The 16,878-nt window shown below is 43.6% G+C and overlaps 1 protein-coding gene across 1 annotated transcript in view; it reads right to left on the bottom strand.

Annotated features, from left to right (window-relative positions):
- Nucleotides 1–16,878, bottom strand: part of CLSTN2 (calsyntenin 2) — a 602,866-nt gene that overhangs the window by 7,577 nt on the left and 578,411 nt on the right. The window contains exons 11-12 of the mRNA XM_059391040.1: nt 10,591–10,739; nt 8,481–8,698 (exon numbers count right to left, since the gene is read on the bottom strand). Of these exons, the coding sequence (XP_059247023.1) occupies nt 8,481–8,698; nt 10,591–10,739 (367 nt within the window). The remainder of the gene's footprint in view (nt 1–8,480; nt 8,699–10,590; nt 10,740–16,878) is intronic.

Raw genomic sequence — 16,878 nt, 5'->3', positions numbered from 1 at the left:
AGGAAGCAGGCTCCCTGCTGAGCAGAGAGCCTGATGCAGGACTCGATCCCAGGACCCTGAGATCATGACCTGAGCCGAAGGCAGCGGCTTAACCCACTGAGCCACCCAGGCGCCCCTCAATAATTATTTTAAATGGACTAAATATTCCAGCAAAAAACACAAGGTGGTTGAATGGATAAAAACCCACACCCTATCTCTATACTGCCTATAAGAGACTCATTTTTGACCTAAAAATACATGCAGATTGCAAGTGAGAGGATGAAAAAGCACTTACCATGCAAATGGAAGTGAAAAGCAAGCCAGAATAGCAATACTCATATCTGACAAAATAGACTTTAAAGCAAAGACTGTAACAAGAGACAAAGAAGGACATTTCAATAATCAGGGAAATAATCAAACAAGATGATATAACAATTATAAATATTTATAATCCCAACATGGGAGCACCTAAATACACAGAGCAGCAAGCAGGTAACAAACAAAGTAATCAATAGTACAACAGCAATAGGGGACTACAGTACCTCACTGACATTGATAGATACATTATCTAAACAGAAAATCATCAAGGTAATAGTGGCTTTGAATGACACATTGGACTAGACGAATTTAACATACATTCAGAATATTCCATCCTAAAACAGCAGCATGCATATACTTTCTAGTGCACATGGAACATTCTCCAGAATAAATCACATATTAGGCCACAAAACAAGCATAATAAAAAACATAATAGGGCGCCTGGGTGGCTCAGTGGGTTAAGCCACTGCCTTCGGCTCAGGTCATGATCTCAGGGTCCTGGGATCGAGTCCCGCATCGGGCTCTCTGCTCAGCAGGGGCCCTGCTTCCCTTCCTTCTCTCTCTGCCTGCCTCTCTGCCTACTGTGATCTCTCTCTGTCAAATAAATAAATAAAATCTTTAAAAAAAATAATAATAATGGAGGTTAAATAATGGGCTACTAAACAATGAATGGGCCAACCAAGAAATCAAAGAGGAAATAAAAAAAATACATGGAGAAAATTGAAAACAAAACAGTCCAAAATTTTAGGATGCAGCAAAAGCTGTTCTAAGAGGGAAGTTTATTGGGCTGCCGCAGAAAGGAAGAAAAATCTCAAAAAAAAAAAAAAAAAGCCCTTCACCTTATGGAACTAGAAAAAGAACAACAAACAAAACCCAGACTATCAAAAGGAAATAGTAATGACTAGAGCAGAAATAAATGATATAGATACTAGAAAAAAAAATAGAACAGATCAATGAAATCGGGAGTTGGTTTTTCGAAAAGATCAGGACAATTAAGAATTCTTTGTTACACTCATCCAAAAAATAAAAACAAGAAAGAGCTTAAAAATAAAAGAGAAAAAACAGTCAAGACTGTGAAATACAAAGGGTTGTAAGAGAATGTTTATGACAAATCATATGCCAACAAATTAGATAACCTAGAAGAAATGGATAAATTCCTAGACACCTATAACTTCTCAAAACAGAATCAGGAAGAAACAGAAAATTTGAGCATGCCAATTACCAGCAATGAAACTGAATCAGTAATCAAATACCTCCCAACAAACAAATGTCCAGGACCACATGCTTCACAGGTGAATTCTTCTAAACATTTAAAGAAGAGTTAATACATATTCTCCTCAAAGTATTCCCCAAAAAAGTGAAGGAAAGCATCCAAATTCATTCTATGATGTCAGCATCACCCTGATACCAAAACCAGATAAAGACACTATCAAAAAATAAAACTATAGGCCCATATTCCTGATGAGCATAGATGCAAAAATCCTCAACAATACATTAACAAACCAAATCCAACAATACATTAAAGAAATCAGTCACCATGATCAAGTTGGATTTATTCCTGGGATGCAAGAGTGGTTCAGTATTCACATATCAATGTATATCACATCAATAAGAGAAAAGGATAAAAACCATATGATCATTTCAATAGCTGCAGAAAAAGCATCTGACAAAGTACAGCATCCATTCATGATAAAAAAAATCTCAAGAAAGTAAGGTTAGAGGGAAGAAACCTCAATATAATAAAGGCTATATAGGAAAAATCCACAGGTATATCATATTCATTGGTGAAAAACAGAATTTTTCCCTAGACAATATCCACTCTTAACCACTTTTATTCAACACAGTACTGGAAGTCCTAGCCACAGCAATCATAACAAAAAGAAATAAAAGGCAGCCAGGTTGTTAAGGAAGAAGTAAAACTTTTGAGTATTTGCAGATGACATGATACTATGTCTAGAAAGCCCTACAGATTCCATCAAAAAACTACTAGAAATGATAAATGAATTCAGTATGGTTGCAAAATAGAAAATCAATATACAGAAATTGCTTGAATTTCTATACACTAATAACAAAACAGCAGAAAAAGGAAATTAAGAAAATAATCTCATTTGGGATTCCTGGGTGGCTCAGTTGGTTAAGAGTCTACCAAAAAATCCTAAAATTTGTATGGAACCAGAAAAGACCCTGAATCACCAAGGAGATGTTGAAAAAGAAAAACAAAGCTGGGGCATCATGTTGCCTGACTTCAAGCTTTATTACAAAGCTGTGATCACCATGATAGCATGGCACTGGCACAAAAGCAGACACATAGACGATGGAACAGAATAGAGAGCCCAGATACGGATGCTCAACTCTGATCAAATAATCTTCGACAAGGCAGGAAAAAATACCCAATGGAAAAAAGACAGTCCTTTTAATAAATGGTGCTGGGAAAACTGGACAGCTATATACAGAAAATGAAATTCAACCATTCTCTTACACCATACACAAAGATAAAGTCAAAATGGATGAAAGACCTCAGTGTGAGGCAGGCATCCATCAAAATCCTAGAGGGGAACATAGGCAGTAACCTCTTCGACATTGGCCATAGCAACTTCTTTCAAGACATGTCTCCAAAGGCAAGGGAAGCATGAGCAAAAATGAACTTTTGGGACTTTATCAAGATAAAGAGCTTCTCCATAGCAAAGGAAACAGTCAACAAAACAAAGAATGGGAGAAGATATTTTCAAATGACACTACAGACAAAGGGCTGATATCCAAGATCTATAAAGAACTTCTCAAACTTAATACCCAAAGAACAAGTCAAAAAGTGGGCAGAAGACTTGAGAAGATACTTCTCCAAAGAAGACATACAAATGGCCAACAGACACATGAAAAAGTGTTCATCATCATTAGCCTTCAGAGAAATTCAAATCAAAACCACATTGATACACCACCTTACACCAGTTAGAATGGCCAAAATCAACAAGGCAAGAAACAACAAATGTTGGAGAGGATGTGGAGTAAAGGGAATGCAAGTTGGCACAGCCACTTTGGAAAACAGTATGGAGGTTCCTCAAAAAATTAAAAATAGAACTACCTTATGACCCAGCAATTGCACCACTGGGTATTTACCCCAAAGATACAGGTGTAGTGAAGAGAAGGGCTATCTGTACCCCAGTGGTCATAGCAGCAATGTCCACAATAACAAAACTCTGGAAAGAGCCGAGATGCCCTTCAACTGACAAATGGATAAAGAAGATATGGTCCATATATACAATGCAGTATTACTTAGCCAACAGAAATGATGAATACCCAACTTTTGCATCAACATGGATGGGACTCGAGGAGATAATGTTGAGTGAAATAAGTCAAGCAGAGAGAGTCAATTATCCTATGGTTTCACTTACTTGTGAAACATAAAGAATTGCAAACATAAAGAATTGCATTAGGAGAAGGAAGAGAAAAGTGAGGGGGAGAAATCGGGCGGGGAGATGAAGCATGAGAGATTGGACTCAGAAACAAACTGAGGGTGTTGGGGTGAGGAGGGTGGGAGGATGGGTTGGTCTGGTGGTAGGTATTAAGGAGGGCACGAATTGCATGGAGCACTGGGTGTTATAAGCAAACAATGAACAATGAAACACTACATCAAAAACTAATGTTTTACTGTATAGTAACTAACATTAACCAAAAAAAAAAAAAAAAAAAAAAAAAAGAGTCTGCCTTCAACTCAGATCGTGATCCCAGGGTCCTGGGATTGAGCCCTGCATCAGGCTCCCTGCTCATCGGGGCATCTGCTTATCCTTTTTCTGCTGTCCCCCCCCCACCACCCATGTGTGCTCTTTCTTTCTCTCTCTCGTTTGTGCTCTCAAATAAAATCTTTACAAAAGAAAACAATCCTATTTACAATTGCATCAAAATAATAAAATACTTAGGAATAAACTTAACCAAGGAGGTAAAAGACCTGTATCCTTATAAACTATAAAACATTGATGAAAGAAACTGAAGATGACATAAACAAAGGAGAAGACATTGCATGCTCATGAACTGGGAGAACAAATATTGTGAAAATGTCCATACTACCCAAAACAATCTACAGATTTAATGCAATCCCTGTCAAAACACTGACAACATTTTTTATAGACGAGCAATCCTAAAATTTGTGTGGAATCAAAGAAGACCCCAAATAGCTAAAGCAATCTTGAAAAAGGAGAACAAAACTGGAGGCATCACAATCCCAGATTTCATTATGTTCTATAGAGCTGTGGTAATCAAAACAGTATGGTACTGGCAAAAAAACAGACACACAGATCAATAGAACAGAGTGGAGACCCCAGAAATAAACCCATGCTTTTAAGTCAATTAATCTACAACAAAGGAGACAAGACTATACAATGGGAAAACCATAGTCTCCTCAACAAATGTTGGGAAAACTGGTCGGCTATATGTAAAAGAAGGAAACTGGACTGCTTTCTTCCACCATACTCAGCATGGATTAAAGACATAACTGAGAGACCAGAAGCCATAAAAATCCTAGAAGAGAGCACATGCAGTAATTTCTTTGACACCAGCCATAGCAACATTTTTCTAGATACGTCTCCCGAGGCAAGGTAAATAAAAACAAAAGTAATATTGGGACTACGTCAACGTAAATAACTTTTGCACAGCTAAGGAAGCAAATAATTAAAACTACTGAAAGGGAAAAGATATTTGCATATGACATATCTGTTAAAAGATTAGTATCCAAAATATATAAAGAACTTACATACAACTAAACACCCCCAAAACAAATAATCCAATGAATAAAGATCAGAAAATATGAACAAACATTTTTCAAAGAAGACATCCAGATGGCTGACAGACACGTGAAAAGATGTTCCACATCACTCATCATCAGGGAAATGCAAATCAAAATCGTAATGAGACATCACCTCACACCTGTCAGAATGACGAAAATAAACAACAACAACACAAGAAACGACGAGATTGTAGAAAAAGGGAATCCTCATGCACTGTTGTTGGTGGAAATGGAAACGAGCATAGCCACTGTGGGGAACAGTGTGCAGGCTCCTCAAAAAGTTAAAAATAGAATGACCATAGGATCCAGTAATTCCACTACCAGATATTTACCCAAAGAATGCATAAACACTAATTTGAAAAGACCTATGCACCCCTTCTTTTATTGCAGCATTATTTACCATAGCCAAATTATGGAAGCAGTCCAAGTGTCCATCAATAGATGAATGCATAAAGAAGAGGTGGTGTGTGTGTGTGCATATGTGCATATGTGTATGTATATACATGTATATATGCAATAATACTCCACCATGTGTATGTATATATAGACATACACAATGGAATGTTACTCAGCCATAAAAAAGAATGAAGTCTTGTCATTTGCAATAGCATGGATGGATCCTGAAATGCAGGAAGTCAGAAAAAGACAAATACCATATAGTTACACTTATATGTGGAATTTAAGAAACAAATGAACAAGGAAGAAAGACAAATCAAAACACAGACCCTTAACTCTCGAGAACAAATTGATGGTTATCAGAGGGGAAGTGGGTGGGGGTGGGGGTGATAGGTGATGGGGATTAAGGAGTGCACTTGTGATGAACACTGGATGATGTACAGAATTGTTGAATCATTATATTGTGCAGTGGAAACTAACACTGCATGTTAACTCTGCTGGATTTTAAAAAAATATGGAAAAGTGATGGTATTTATGGAGTGCTTGCTATGAGTCAGGCACTGTGCAAACAATCCTGACAGCTATTAAATGGGGTACTAGTATTATTCCCATTCCACCAGTGGTGAAGTGGAAGGTCCAGAGGGTAGCGTGGATTGCCCAGGCTTACACAGAAATTAGGGGAAGTGCTGGGACAAGCCATGACATTCTGATTCCACAGTTTATAAAATTCCCATAACATTTTGGTTAGTAGTCTTCAAATGCTTTTGATCTTGCAGCCTTTTTGGGAAAAATTTCTCAACTGAGATCATTTCAATATGTATAGTTATTTATTTATAAAGTGGACTAATCTATTTTGTATACTATAAAACATTTATGAAATGGAAATTAAAAGGACTTACTAGAGAAAATTATTTTAAATAATTATTTTCTATTTTAATTTTTTAGTGATACCAAAAATATTTTTTGTTCTTACCAGATATACATAATTATAAATAATCATATGCTTAATTTTTAGTTGTTTGTCGATCTCAAAGGCTTCATGTTTCACCAGCAAAATCAAAAATCACATTAATCTACACGGAAGGCCTGTCGTTAGTGATAGCATACTGTATCTGTATTTCAAATGGACTTTGCTTGGTTTCTGGAGTTTTTTGCCAGCTTCTTATCAGGTCAGTTTAGGTCATCCCTACTCCTACCTCCCTGTGTAGCTGGCTGATGGCTCACACTATGAAGGGGACATGGTGTAATTGTGGAGCATTTTCTCATTGCTCTTCTGGGGCTATATTATAGCTTCTATCTTCCATCTGTACTTCTCTGGATTCCTACTGTGCGAAGGGACTGTGCTGGTTGAATCCGCCATGGTTGAACCCTCAGGGAGTCCCCTGTCTGGCTTAATTAACTGGTAACTGCCACCATGGGTTAGCAAACATGGGGGCGGGCAGGGAAGCATCAGTCATGGGGGACTTACAGAGCAGTATAGCTGGCCCAGTTGAGGGGGCAGGGTGCTGGTGGGGGAGACACGTACCAGCAGTAATGTGGATGGAAAAGGTCAGAGCCTTGCCAGGCAGAGGTAGGGCATGAGCAAAAGCAAGAACACAGAGGTATGAGAGAGAGGCGTGTACACGGGGGACTCGCCTGTCGTTGGTACAGAAACAGCACAAAGAGCAGGAGGTCAGTAGGGACAGAAGGTGATTCTAGGGCGGGCCGCTGAAGCCTGCCGGCAAGTGCCATGAGCCTATTTACTTAAGGTGTCTACAATAACAATTACTCTAACAATAATAAGAAGATTTAAAGAGTACCTGTAACAGCTCTCGGGCAGTTGGCTCTGTGCTCTGCCTGCACTTCTCGTAAACAGAAGGTGAGTGAGAGCCCAGGTAATTTTTTCCTGGCATTGCCTGTCAGCCAGTGGCAGGCCTAGCACGTCCACAAGCTCCTAGTTACAGCCTGCAACCACTGTGGGCAGAAGCCCTTCCTTTCTCCATCTGACTGTGACTCCAAATGAGGGCAAGGGGAAGAAGGGGACGCTCACAGGCCCTAATGCATCTGGAGTGTCACGAGGCTAGGGCTCTGTCCTGGCAGGGACACCTGGTAAGACACCATCTACTGCATTGGACTACATTGGAGGCACCCCATTCGCTAGGGACGAGGGTGGTTTAAGGCAGTGAGTAACTCGGACTACTACACAAGCAGCCATTCAGGGACTCAGGCCCCCTTCGACCAGCACATCAGCAGCAGCTGCTCCTGGAGGCTGAGAGGAGGGAGAGCTGGAAGTCCACTCCTGGAGGAGGCTGCCGAGGATGGTTCAATGGATAATCCCCTGTAGCTCTGGGCTCTGGGTTTCCCTTTCTTCTTCTCTAACCTTCCTTCCTTGACCCTCCATGCCCCGCCAGCTGAGTGCACTGTAGCTTTTCATGCAACGGAGTGTTTCTCCCTGGCAGAACATTCCAATAATGCCACCTCCACCAAGAAGCCCTTCCAATAATGCTGGAAAGTCTCCTGAGAGCTTACACTAACCTGGTGGATCAGACCCAACTTTGGCCGTATGTCTGCTAAGGCACAGCTAGATTTTTCCTTTGTGCCTCTTTAGCTTCTCTTCTGATTATCACAGTAACACATGCGCACTATTGAACATTCTGCATTTGCAGTCAAGCGAAGGGGAGCAGAGACAAACGGGCTCTTCGTGTCTCAGAGAGCGGCGCTTCCAGTGTCAGGTGTGCTTTCTTCTTGGCATTTTTCTGTGTGTGTTGTAGGAACTCTGTAATTTGCAACTTGCTTTTTTTCATTTACCCTTTGACATAAATACCCTCCCTCCAACATCTTATCATGTACATGCATGGACCAATTATTTGCCAAATGGCTCATTTCCCTCCTGTGATCTGTGTTGTTTGCAGGTTTGCTCTGCAATTGGAAATTCCCTGCTGTGGTAAACAGTGCTGCTGTCCTGCAGGGGGACTTGGCATGGCTCTGAGAACAGAAGGCCCCTGTCCTACAACCCAGCACACATCTGTACCTGTGGTCCTCAGGTCACCCGGGGCTTCGGCTTTGGCGAAGGTGCTCACGATCTTGAGGTCAGGGAAGAGGGTCACCCCTCGGGCACTTTCAAACTGGGCAGCGGGTCTCCAGAGGCGGTCTGTGCCCCGGAGGCTGATCTGGGGCTCAATGGCCTGCAGCACCATCACAAAGGCATCCACGTCAGGGACACTGATGCACACATCTTCTCCAAAGCACCTGGGAAAACAGCTGATGTCATGGCACTGAAGAGTGAGCCACGAACGCATCCACCACCACAGGACCAGGGATGAGGAGACACATTAACACCTCTAGCCCTTGCTAAGGGTCTAGAGGTCTCAAGACTGCTTTGGAGTCTCGGAGAGTGTGAACAGACATTCGGACTGAAAGCTACAGCACAAACTAATAGCCATCTAGGGAATTAAGAGGCTTGGCTTCTGGGAGAACTGGGAATCTTTGGTACCAGAGACAAGTAACTGTTAAACCTCTAATTATCCTTTAACAAACTAATCAGTGGTAACATTAATTAGCCACTGCTTGGTATAGCACTATGATTTTGTATGCAAACTGCCATCTAACTGGTTGGGTACAGGCATCGTGCTGAGACCCCAGGGCTGAACTCTCCTGTGCTCATGTCTGTTGTCTCTCGATGAGGAGCTTCCACAGTGCCCCTGTGGCGGGTGTGCCACGGATCCTCTCTTTTCTCCTGGTACGATGCCACAGAAATACCTGGAAGGCAGACCACTGTGACCTCACCAGCAAGGCCTGGGAAGTTAGAAAAGGTCCATGGCCTGGCTCAGCCACAGCGGGGCTGGGTGACCCCAGGCAAGGTGGAACTCCTGGGAACCTTAGTTTCTCCATCTGTACAGTGGGGGTGACCATAATTAATTCCCTCATAAGAGCAAGGATTAAATGTGATGGCATATATAAAAAGAAGCCAAGCCCTGAGTCTGCTTCACAGTTGGAGCTCAGGAAATGTAGGTGGATCCAACACCCTCATCATACCGCATCAGGCACACGAGTCATTGGCACTCTGTGCTGCTCACCTAAGCCAAAGACCTAGGCTAGAGCTCCGGGGCCCAAGGGCCGCACTGGGAACACTGGGTGGACTCCAGCTGGTGGCGGCCGTCAACCTGTATCCTTTTGGTAAGTTCCCGGGGGAAAGGGCCATCTGGGTGGTCACCATGCTGAGCCACTCCCTCCTCTTCTGTGTGGTGGGCGAGATGTGGGAGTGTGTTATGCTCCTGCCCCTGGTTTCACCTGGCCTCTGCTGCACCAGTCCCAGAGGGCACCGTGCCCCTCATCGCTTCACGGAAGCCTGGTCCTTCTACTTGACTGCAGTGTGGAGCTGAGCTGGAGATGCTTGCTCCCTATCACAGGCTTCCAATGGGGGCCCTTAGTGTGAAGGGGGGTATACCTCCTCTGTCCCTAGAGCTGTTGAATCTGAGTGCTGCCTGTGGGGATTAGTCTGGCACCTGTCCCTGGCCCCAGTAACGTGGTAGTCAGCAGACCAGTCTTTACCAGCCTTCTTCCTATCCTGCTGGCTTCCCATCCTGGCTCCAGGGATTAGGGGACTCCCCTTCCTGCCTCCCAGGAGTTTTTCTGGGGTCCCACCAGGCAGTTGCCATGGCTGAGAAATGATTTGACATACCAAGATGTGAGTTATCCCCTTTACTGGGCTCTGACCCCTGGGGACAAGAACTAGACCCTCTTTCTCTCGAAGACCTGTGGTATTTAGCTGCTCTCAAGCTGGGTTGGTTGATTTAATCCAATTCATTAAACATTTTTCAAGTACTGACTACGTACCGGCTACTGTAACCTTAAATCAGATCACTAAAAACCGAGCTTTCTGCGAATTTACAGGATGCAGTACTACATCAGATTCTGTATTAAATAGAGAAAGCTGAATTTGTGTTGGCAAAGCAACCGAACATTTTCTTTAAGAAGAAAACAAGAAGAGAACACAGATCCACTGGGGCCTCCTCCTAGGGGTAGCAGAGAAACTGCAAATAGCTGAAGAAAGATGAATCTGTTTTGCCAGGGAACATTCCCCAGGGACCAGCCCCACTGCCTCAGCTGGGCCCCCAGCTGACCAGCGTCTGTCTACTCACTGGACTTTGGAGGAGACTCTCAGATGCCGCACACCCGCCGTCGGGAACTGCCTGGAGTTGATGTAGGACACCTTCTGGAGTGCACGATTGATGTTCCCAATGTCGTCACCTTCCATCACCAGGACGGACTGCGAGGGGTTGAAGTGGTACTGGAGGAGGAAAGGGGGTCCCGTGGGGGACAGTGAACAACAATGGAGCCCACTCTCTGCATGGACAGGCCAGGAAGGCCCAGTGTCTCGGGTGTCTGCAAGTGCAGCAGCCGTGCGTACGGATGACTTATTTTTTTATTTTTTATTTTTTTATACTCTAATTTTTTTTATTATGTTAAGTTAGCCACTGTATAGTACATCATTAGTTTTTGATACAGTGTTCAGTGATTCATCACTTGGCCTATAATGTTAACCCAGTGCTGTGGAGGACTGTTTTCACCCCTCAAACAATTCCTGCTACCCCTGGGGGACTTCTGGGCCTCCCCGTAAGATCCCCAGGGGGGTTAGAAACCCTTGAGTCACAAGATGGGATTCTGAAGGCCCGTCTCAGGGCTCCTGTGGTCTAGCCTGTGCGGGGTCCCTGCTCTGGGCTGCTTTGAGGTTGTAAGCAGCCTTTCAGCCCTCAGACAGCCTACCCCCTCAGCTGGCTGCCCAGAAACGTGGGACTTTGGCTCATTTCCCTGGTCTTGTCTTTGGGCTTGAACTGCTCCTCAGTTTACCTTGTGCTCCCCTTCCTGATTCACGCCGCCTTCTTAGCTACCAACCTTACAGCTCACATTTCAGTTAATGGCTCTCCTTCTCTCTTAGATCTCATTCCTGGTCTTGCTTCCCCAGTGCCCCACCCTGCTTTCCCGGGAGTTTGTTCCCTTGTGGTGTACATTCCCGCCAGCTGTCCCAGGCCTATTATCTGTTCATTCCGCTCAGAGTCCCTGGTACCCCGAGCTCGGTAAAGGTCCGGGAGCTACGATGCTCCTCACCGAGTCCCTTGAGTCCTCAAACCAGACACACCAGATACAAATTCCTGCTTCTCCCTGAAAAGCCCGGGCAGTTGCTCTCGCAGGCACTGGGCAGGGAGAGCTGCCCTGGTAGAGGTTCCACTAGCTTATCTTCACATACCTCTGAGCAGAAATATTATCAGTAAGACATCAGGAGCTTATCAGTGCATTCAGGTGATGTATCCAAAGTTCATATCACAGGAAAAGGAGATCTGGATATATTTTTACTTATTTATTTTTAAGTAATCTCTGTACTCAATGTGGGTCTCAAACTCACAACCCTAACTGAGTCAAGAGTTGCGTGCTGTTCCAGATGAGCAAGCCAGGTGCCCCTGATCTGGATATATTTTTATGTAGCTACTGGGCAGTATTTTTTTGGATGATATATTCACATAATTCAAATATACATATGTACTAAGTGAAAGTGTCCATCTTCTCCCTATCTACCCAGTTTCCAATATCCCATCCCATAAGTAGTCACTATTATGTAATTTCTTAGGACCAGATTGCATTATTGTTCACGATTAGTTGCTTCCCCTCCCAGTGGGAGCTTATACATGCCTGTCCTAGTGTCCATAGGCTTGACTCTGTGACGTATGGAACCCTGCCTGGCAAGGGAAACATTTTTTGCCTTGTTGTACTCAGTGGTGCTCCTGTGACTTAATCGGTCAATGAAACGTGGGCAGAAGCATTATTTGGTTCACACTCATATGGAAGTTTCACAGCCAGTTCCCTGTTTGCCGTATTCCTTTCCCTCTGAAGTGAAACCTGCCAGGTTCCCTTAGGGCCTGGTCCATCAGCCTGTGTCTCACAGTGGGGTAGTATGTGGCTCAGCGCCAAAGCCCATATATAATGGACACTGGGTGGGAACAACAACAACAAAAAAGTTGTATAAGGCACTGAAATGTCTTAGATGCATTACCAAGCCTGTCCTAAGAGCTACTCTTTAGCATTCTTATCAATACAGATTTCCTTTTTTCTCCTTTCTTCTACTAATGGTAGCTTTTTACATACTTTATTTTGTAAAATCTAAAGTACAATAAAAATAAAAAGTATAATACTTTATTGTACTTTATTTTTTTTTACTTAGCTCATATCTTGGAGACTTTCTGTATTAGCACGTCATAAACTACCTCCTTTTTAACCGCTGTATAATATTCTGTGTATATAAATTATATTTAACCAGTTTCTTATGGACATTTGGATAATTTCCAATCTTTTACTAATAATGCCACAATGAATGATCTTGTACATATTTCATATGTGTGCAAGTATATGTATTTACTGGATAAATTCTTCCTTGTGAAATTGTTAGGTTTAACAGTATATGCACCTTAAATTTTGACAAATGTTGCCCGATTCCCCATTACTAAAAATGGGAGAATTAGGAATGATATCAATACACGCTCCCTCTCCCAGTGTGTGGGAATGCCTCTTTTCTCAAAACCTCAACAGAATATGCTGTCGTTGGGGATTTTTGCCAGTCTGATAGGTGATAAATGTTACCTTAGTGTAGTTTTAATTTACATTTCTCTTGCCATGAAGGAGATGGAGTATGCTGTTAAGAGTTTAAGGAAAAATCCATCTATATTAACTTTTCTGTGATCTGGCTTGTCTTTTTAAGAGTTCCCTGTTCTGTACCAGGACTCTAAAAGGAGGTGGGTGTCCCCTGAGCACTATTGATGATACTGACCCATATAAGGTCCCTTTAATGGGATCCCTAGCCAACTGAGAGCTTACTCTTTTCCTCCTTCAACTGTCATTTGTTTTACTCTTACCTCCTCCTTGAGGGCACCCCAACTTCCCTCTTTTAGGTCCCCACTGGGCTCCTGTAGTGCTTATGAAATGGTAGTACAGTGATTACAGCACAGTGACCATGAGCTCCCTGAGGGCTGGGACTCCAACTCATATCACCAAATCCCAAAACCTAGCCCGAGTGCCCATAATCCCATTAGATTAATGAGTAAATGTTCCCCCTTGGTCCACATTTGACTCAGTGTCTTTGCCAGGTTACTCCTCAGGTTACTTTTCATCCATTGTCTTCTCAGCCAAGGCTCTGTGGGAGTCATTATCAGTGCTCACTAAGCCCTGTTTTCCTTTGCATGCTTAGCATCCTGGAGGCTACACTTGGTCTCAGCCACTTGCTGTAGTGGTGGTGGTAAGGGGGGCATGTGACTGCATCTGGCCAATGAACTGTGAGAGGAAATGAGCGGAGGCTCCTGGGCTGAGGCCCTAAAGAGCCCTGTGGGAAACTGCAGCTTTTCCCTCCACCTCCACTTGCACTTTGGTGGCTAGGGTGTTGAAGGGAGAAACCTCACTCCACCTTTTGGGCTTGATGTGAGAGTATAATAAACTTTTAAGCATTAAACCATAGGGATTTTGGAGTCCTTTGCTACTGCAGTATTTTAGCCCATGTGGAAAAATTCAGACCTTCCCAGGCAGGATTCTCATCCAAGGCTATGTGGCATCTTTGAAAGATCAGGGGTGTGTAGATTGTTGTACCCCAATTCCAGTGCAGACTACAGAATACAACTTTGGATGATTTCCATCCCCTTTCCCGACTTTATTTCCTCATTTAAAATAATAGGGATATTAGTATCTACCTATCCAAGAGCTTAAATAAGGTAATGTATATAACAAATCTAGTGCTTAAGGGATGTTCAGTCCAAGATAGCTTTTATTATAATTCCTAACATTGTAATTATTTCGGCATGGGGTCTGCCCACACAGGTACTGCTGCCTTCACTGCTGCTCTTCCCCTGTGATCCAGCTCCCTTCTGGCCTCCATGCATTGAGCAAAGTTTCTCTGGCCTGGGAGGTCGTCACGAGCACCAACCCCTCTGCTGGGTTTGGGAGTGCCCGGGTGTATGTGGTGATCCCAGAGTCATCCTCTGAGCTGGCTTCTCCCTTGCAGTGGACTTGCCACCAGAGTGTGCTCAGCCATAGAGCTGCCCTGTTCTGAGAGCGGCACAAATCATCCATTTCAGATTCAAGCAGAGGCAAGTCCATTCTTCTAAAATACCACTTATGTTCCTCATGTCCTTCTACCTCCCTACCTCTCCCCAACGCCACCCTGCACCATCCCTGCTACAGCACAGTCATGGAGCTGCTGCTGCTGTCTGTCTGCCTGCCTCCCTCAGGCAACTGTGAACACCTTGAAGGCGGGATCTACTGACTTTTCCTCAGGGTCACCACAGGGTCTAGCACAGGAGAAACAGGAGACCGAATGATAAGCCTTGTGGAGGAAGCTGATCCAAACTTCACATAAGGGCTGAACAGGAAAATCATGGGGTGCCTGGCTGGCTCAGTTGGAAGAGCATGTGACTCTTGATCTGGAGGCTGTGAGTTTGAGTTCCATGCTGGGAATAGAGCTTTTTTTGTTTGTTTGTTTGTTTTTTGTTGTTTGTTGTTTGTTTTTTAGATTTATTTATTTGACAGAGAGCACAAGCAGCAGGAACGGGCAGGCAGAGGGAGAACAAGGCTCCTCAATGTGGGGCTTGATTCATAATGACCTGAGCCATAGGCAGGTACTTAACCGAGCCCCAGGCACCCTGGGTGTAGAGATTACTTCAATAAAATTATAAAAGAAAAAAAAAAAAAAATCAAACAGTTCTTCTGCAAGTTTGAATCAGCAGTATCCCATGCCAATCAGCAGAGGGCGCGTTCCCACTGTAGCCACCTAAGGAGAGGATGTCTAGGCTAGGTGTTGGATCTCCAGTTAATACCCTCGTCTGGCCACCTGAGCATCCTGAGGGTTGCCACAGGGCATGAAGGTGGGTACTGACCTAGCCATCAATATAGTTCTTGCAGGATCAATAAGACCTTCTACCAAAGTAGGTTTTTTGTTTTGTTTTGCTTTAAATTGCAGTGTTCCCAGCCCCATGACATGACTAAGGGTAACCCGTCTCTGTGTAGAACACAGAATGGCGTTAGCATTATCACAGGGACAGGGGTTGGATTCCTGGGGGTCCAGCAAAGAGTGACAGACTCGTTTTCTTTTGGAAAGCTGTGCTGTGGCCACAGGGATTTCTCTCTTTGAGCCATGAAGCTGCTAGACTGATGGCCTTTGGGAACAGTCCGTTCTCCCAGAGGGTCAGCCAGTATTGCCAGGCACCTACCAGACTGGGACATCAGTGAAATCCTTGTCCAAAGCCCAGGCCTGTTCCTCAAGAGGGAGCTGGCTCTGGCACTCCAGGCACCTTGCCATTCACCTTGATCCCCGCCAGCCCCTCTGGGTTGGGCCAGATGAAGACTTGCCACATTCAAGTGTCCTCTGCCATAACGCCACCCAGGTTTAAGTTTCAAATGAAGCTGGCACTGTGGCAACGCCAAGTGCAAGGCCAGCCCAGCTAGAGAAGAGAACTGTGATTTGTTGAGAACCTATTAGGTCCTATTAGAACCTATTATTAGGTTTACTAAGGGAGATCTGTATCTATATATCTATAGCTATCATCTCATCTATCTATATATACATATTTTTCTATATCTCTCTATATCATATATATGGTGTATATGTATATATATGTATTTGTATATATATAGTATGTGTATGTATATATAGTATATATATAGTATGTGTATGTTGCATGTGTATGTTCTATATATATAGAATCCAATCCATTTCTCACATCACAAGGAAGTATACTTTAACACATGAGGGAATTGGGGCTTAAAGGATTAAATTATTTTGTCCAAGGTCACACAGCTAGGATTTGTACTATGGTTTGAACTTAGGAGTGCCTTGTCCCAAAGGTCTTCCTCTTTCCCCCTCCTCCACAGATGGGCAGACAGGATGCTATGAAGATCAGAACAGAGGATTCTTCAGGAATGCGGCCGTTCCGTAGAGTCACAGCGTCTCACTTGGGTATGGGACAGTAACCACCCCAACCACTTAATGACTGCAGACATGCAGAACAAATATTCAGCAGGGGAAAACAAGTGAAAACAGGAACCCAGGCTGGGTTCTGCGAGCAGACGGGAGGTTTTGTTGATTACAGGAGACCCTTGCTTTCCTTTGACCACTCAGGGAGGAGGCAGGAGGCCAGGAACCGGGAAAGAAACTAATAGTCATTATTCAGAAATGAAATGAGGGATAAATGGAGGAAGGGCAAGAAGCAAGGAAGTCTGAATCACTTCAAGTACGCATTCTAATCTGAGTTGCTGGTGTAGAGGAAGGAGCACAGGCTTATTTTGGGCAAGTCCCTGAGCCCCCATCTCCTTATTTCTGAAATGGGGCCATAACATTTAATGTGTTGTGAGGAGTAGGGATAATGAACTTGAAAGAGCCCCCAGTGGGGACACCA

Source organism: Mustela nigripes, chromosome 2 (assembly GCF_022355385.1).
Source record: "Mustela nigripes isolate SB6536 chromosome 2, MUSNIG.SB6536, whole genome shotgun sequence".
Taxonomy (NCBI): domain Eukaryota; kingdom Metazoa; phylum Chordata; class Mammalia; order Carnivora; family Mustelidae; genus Mustela; species Mustela nigripes.
Note: the sequence above shows the minus strand (reverse complement) of the source record. Positions and strands in the feature narration are given on the sequence as shown.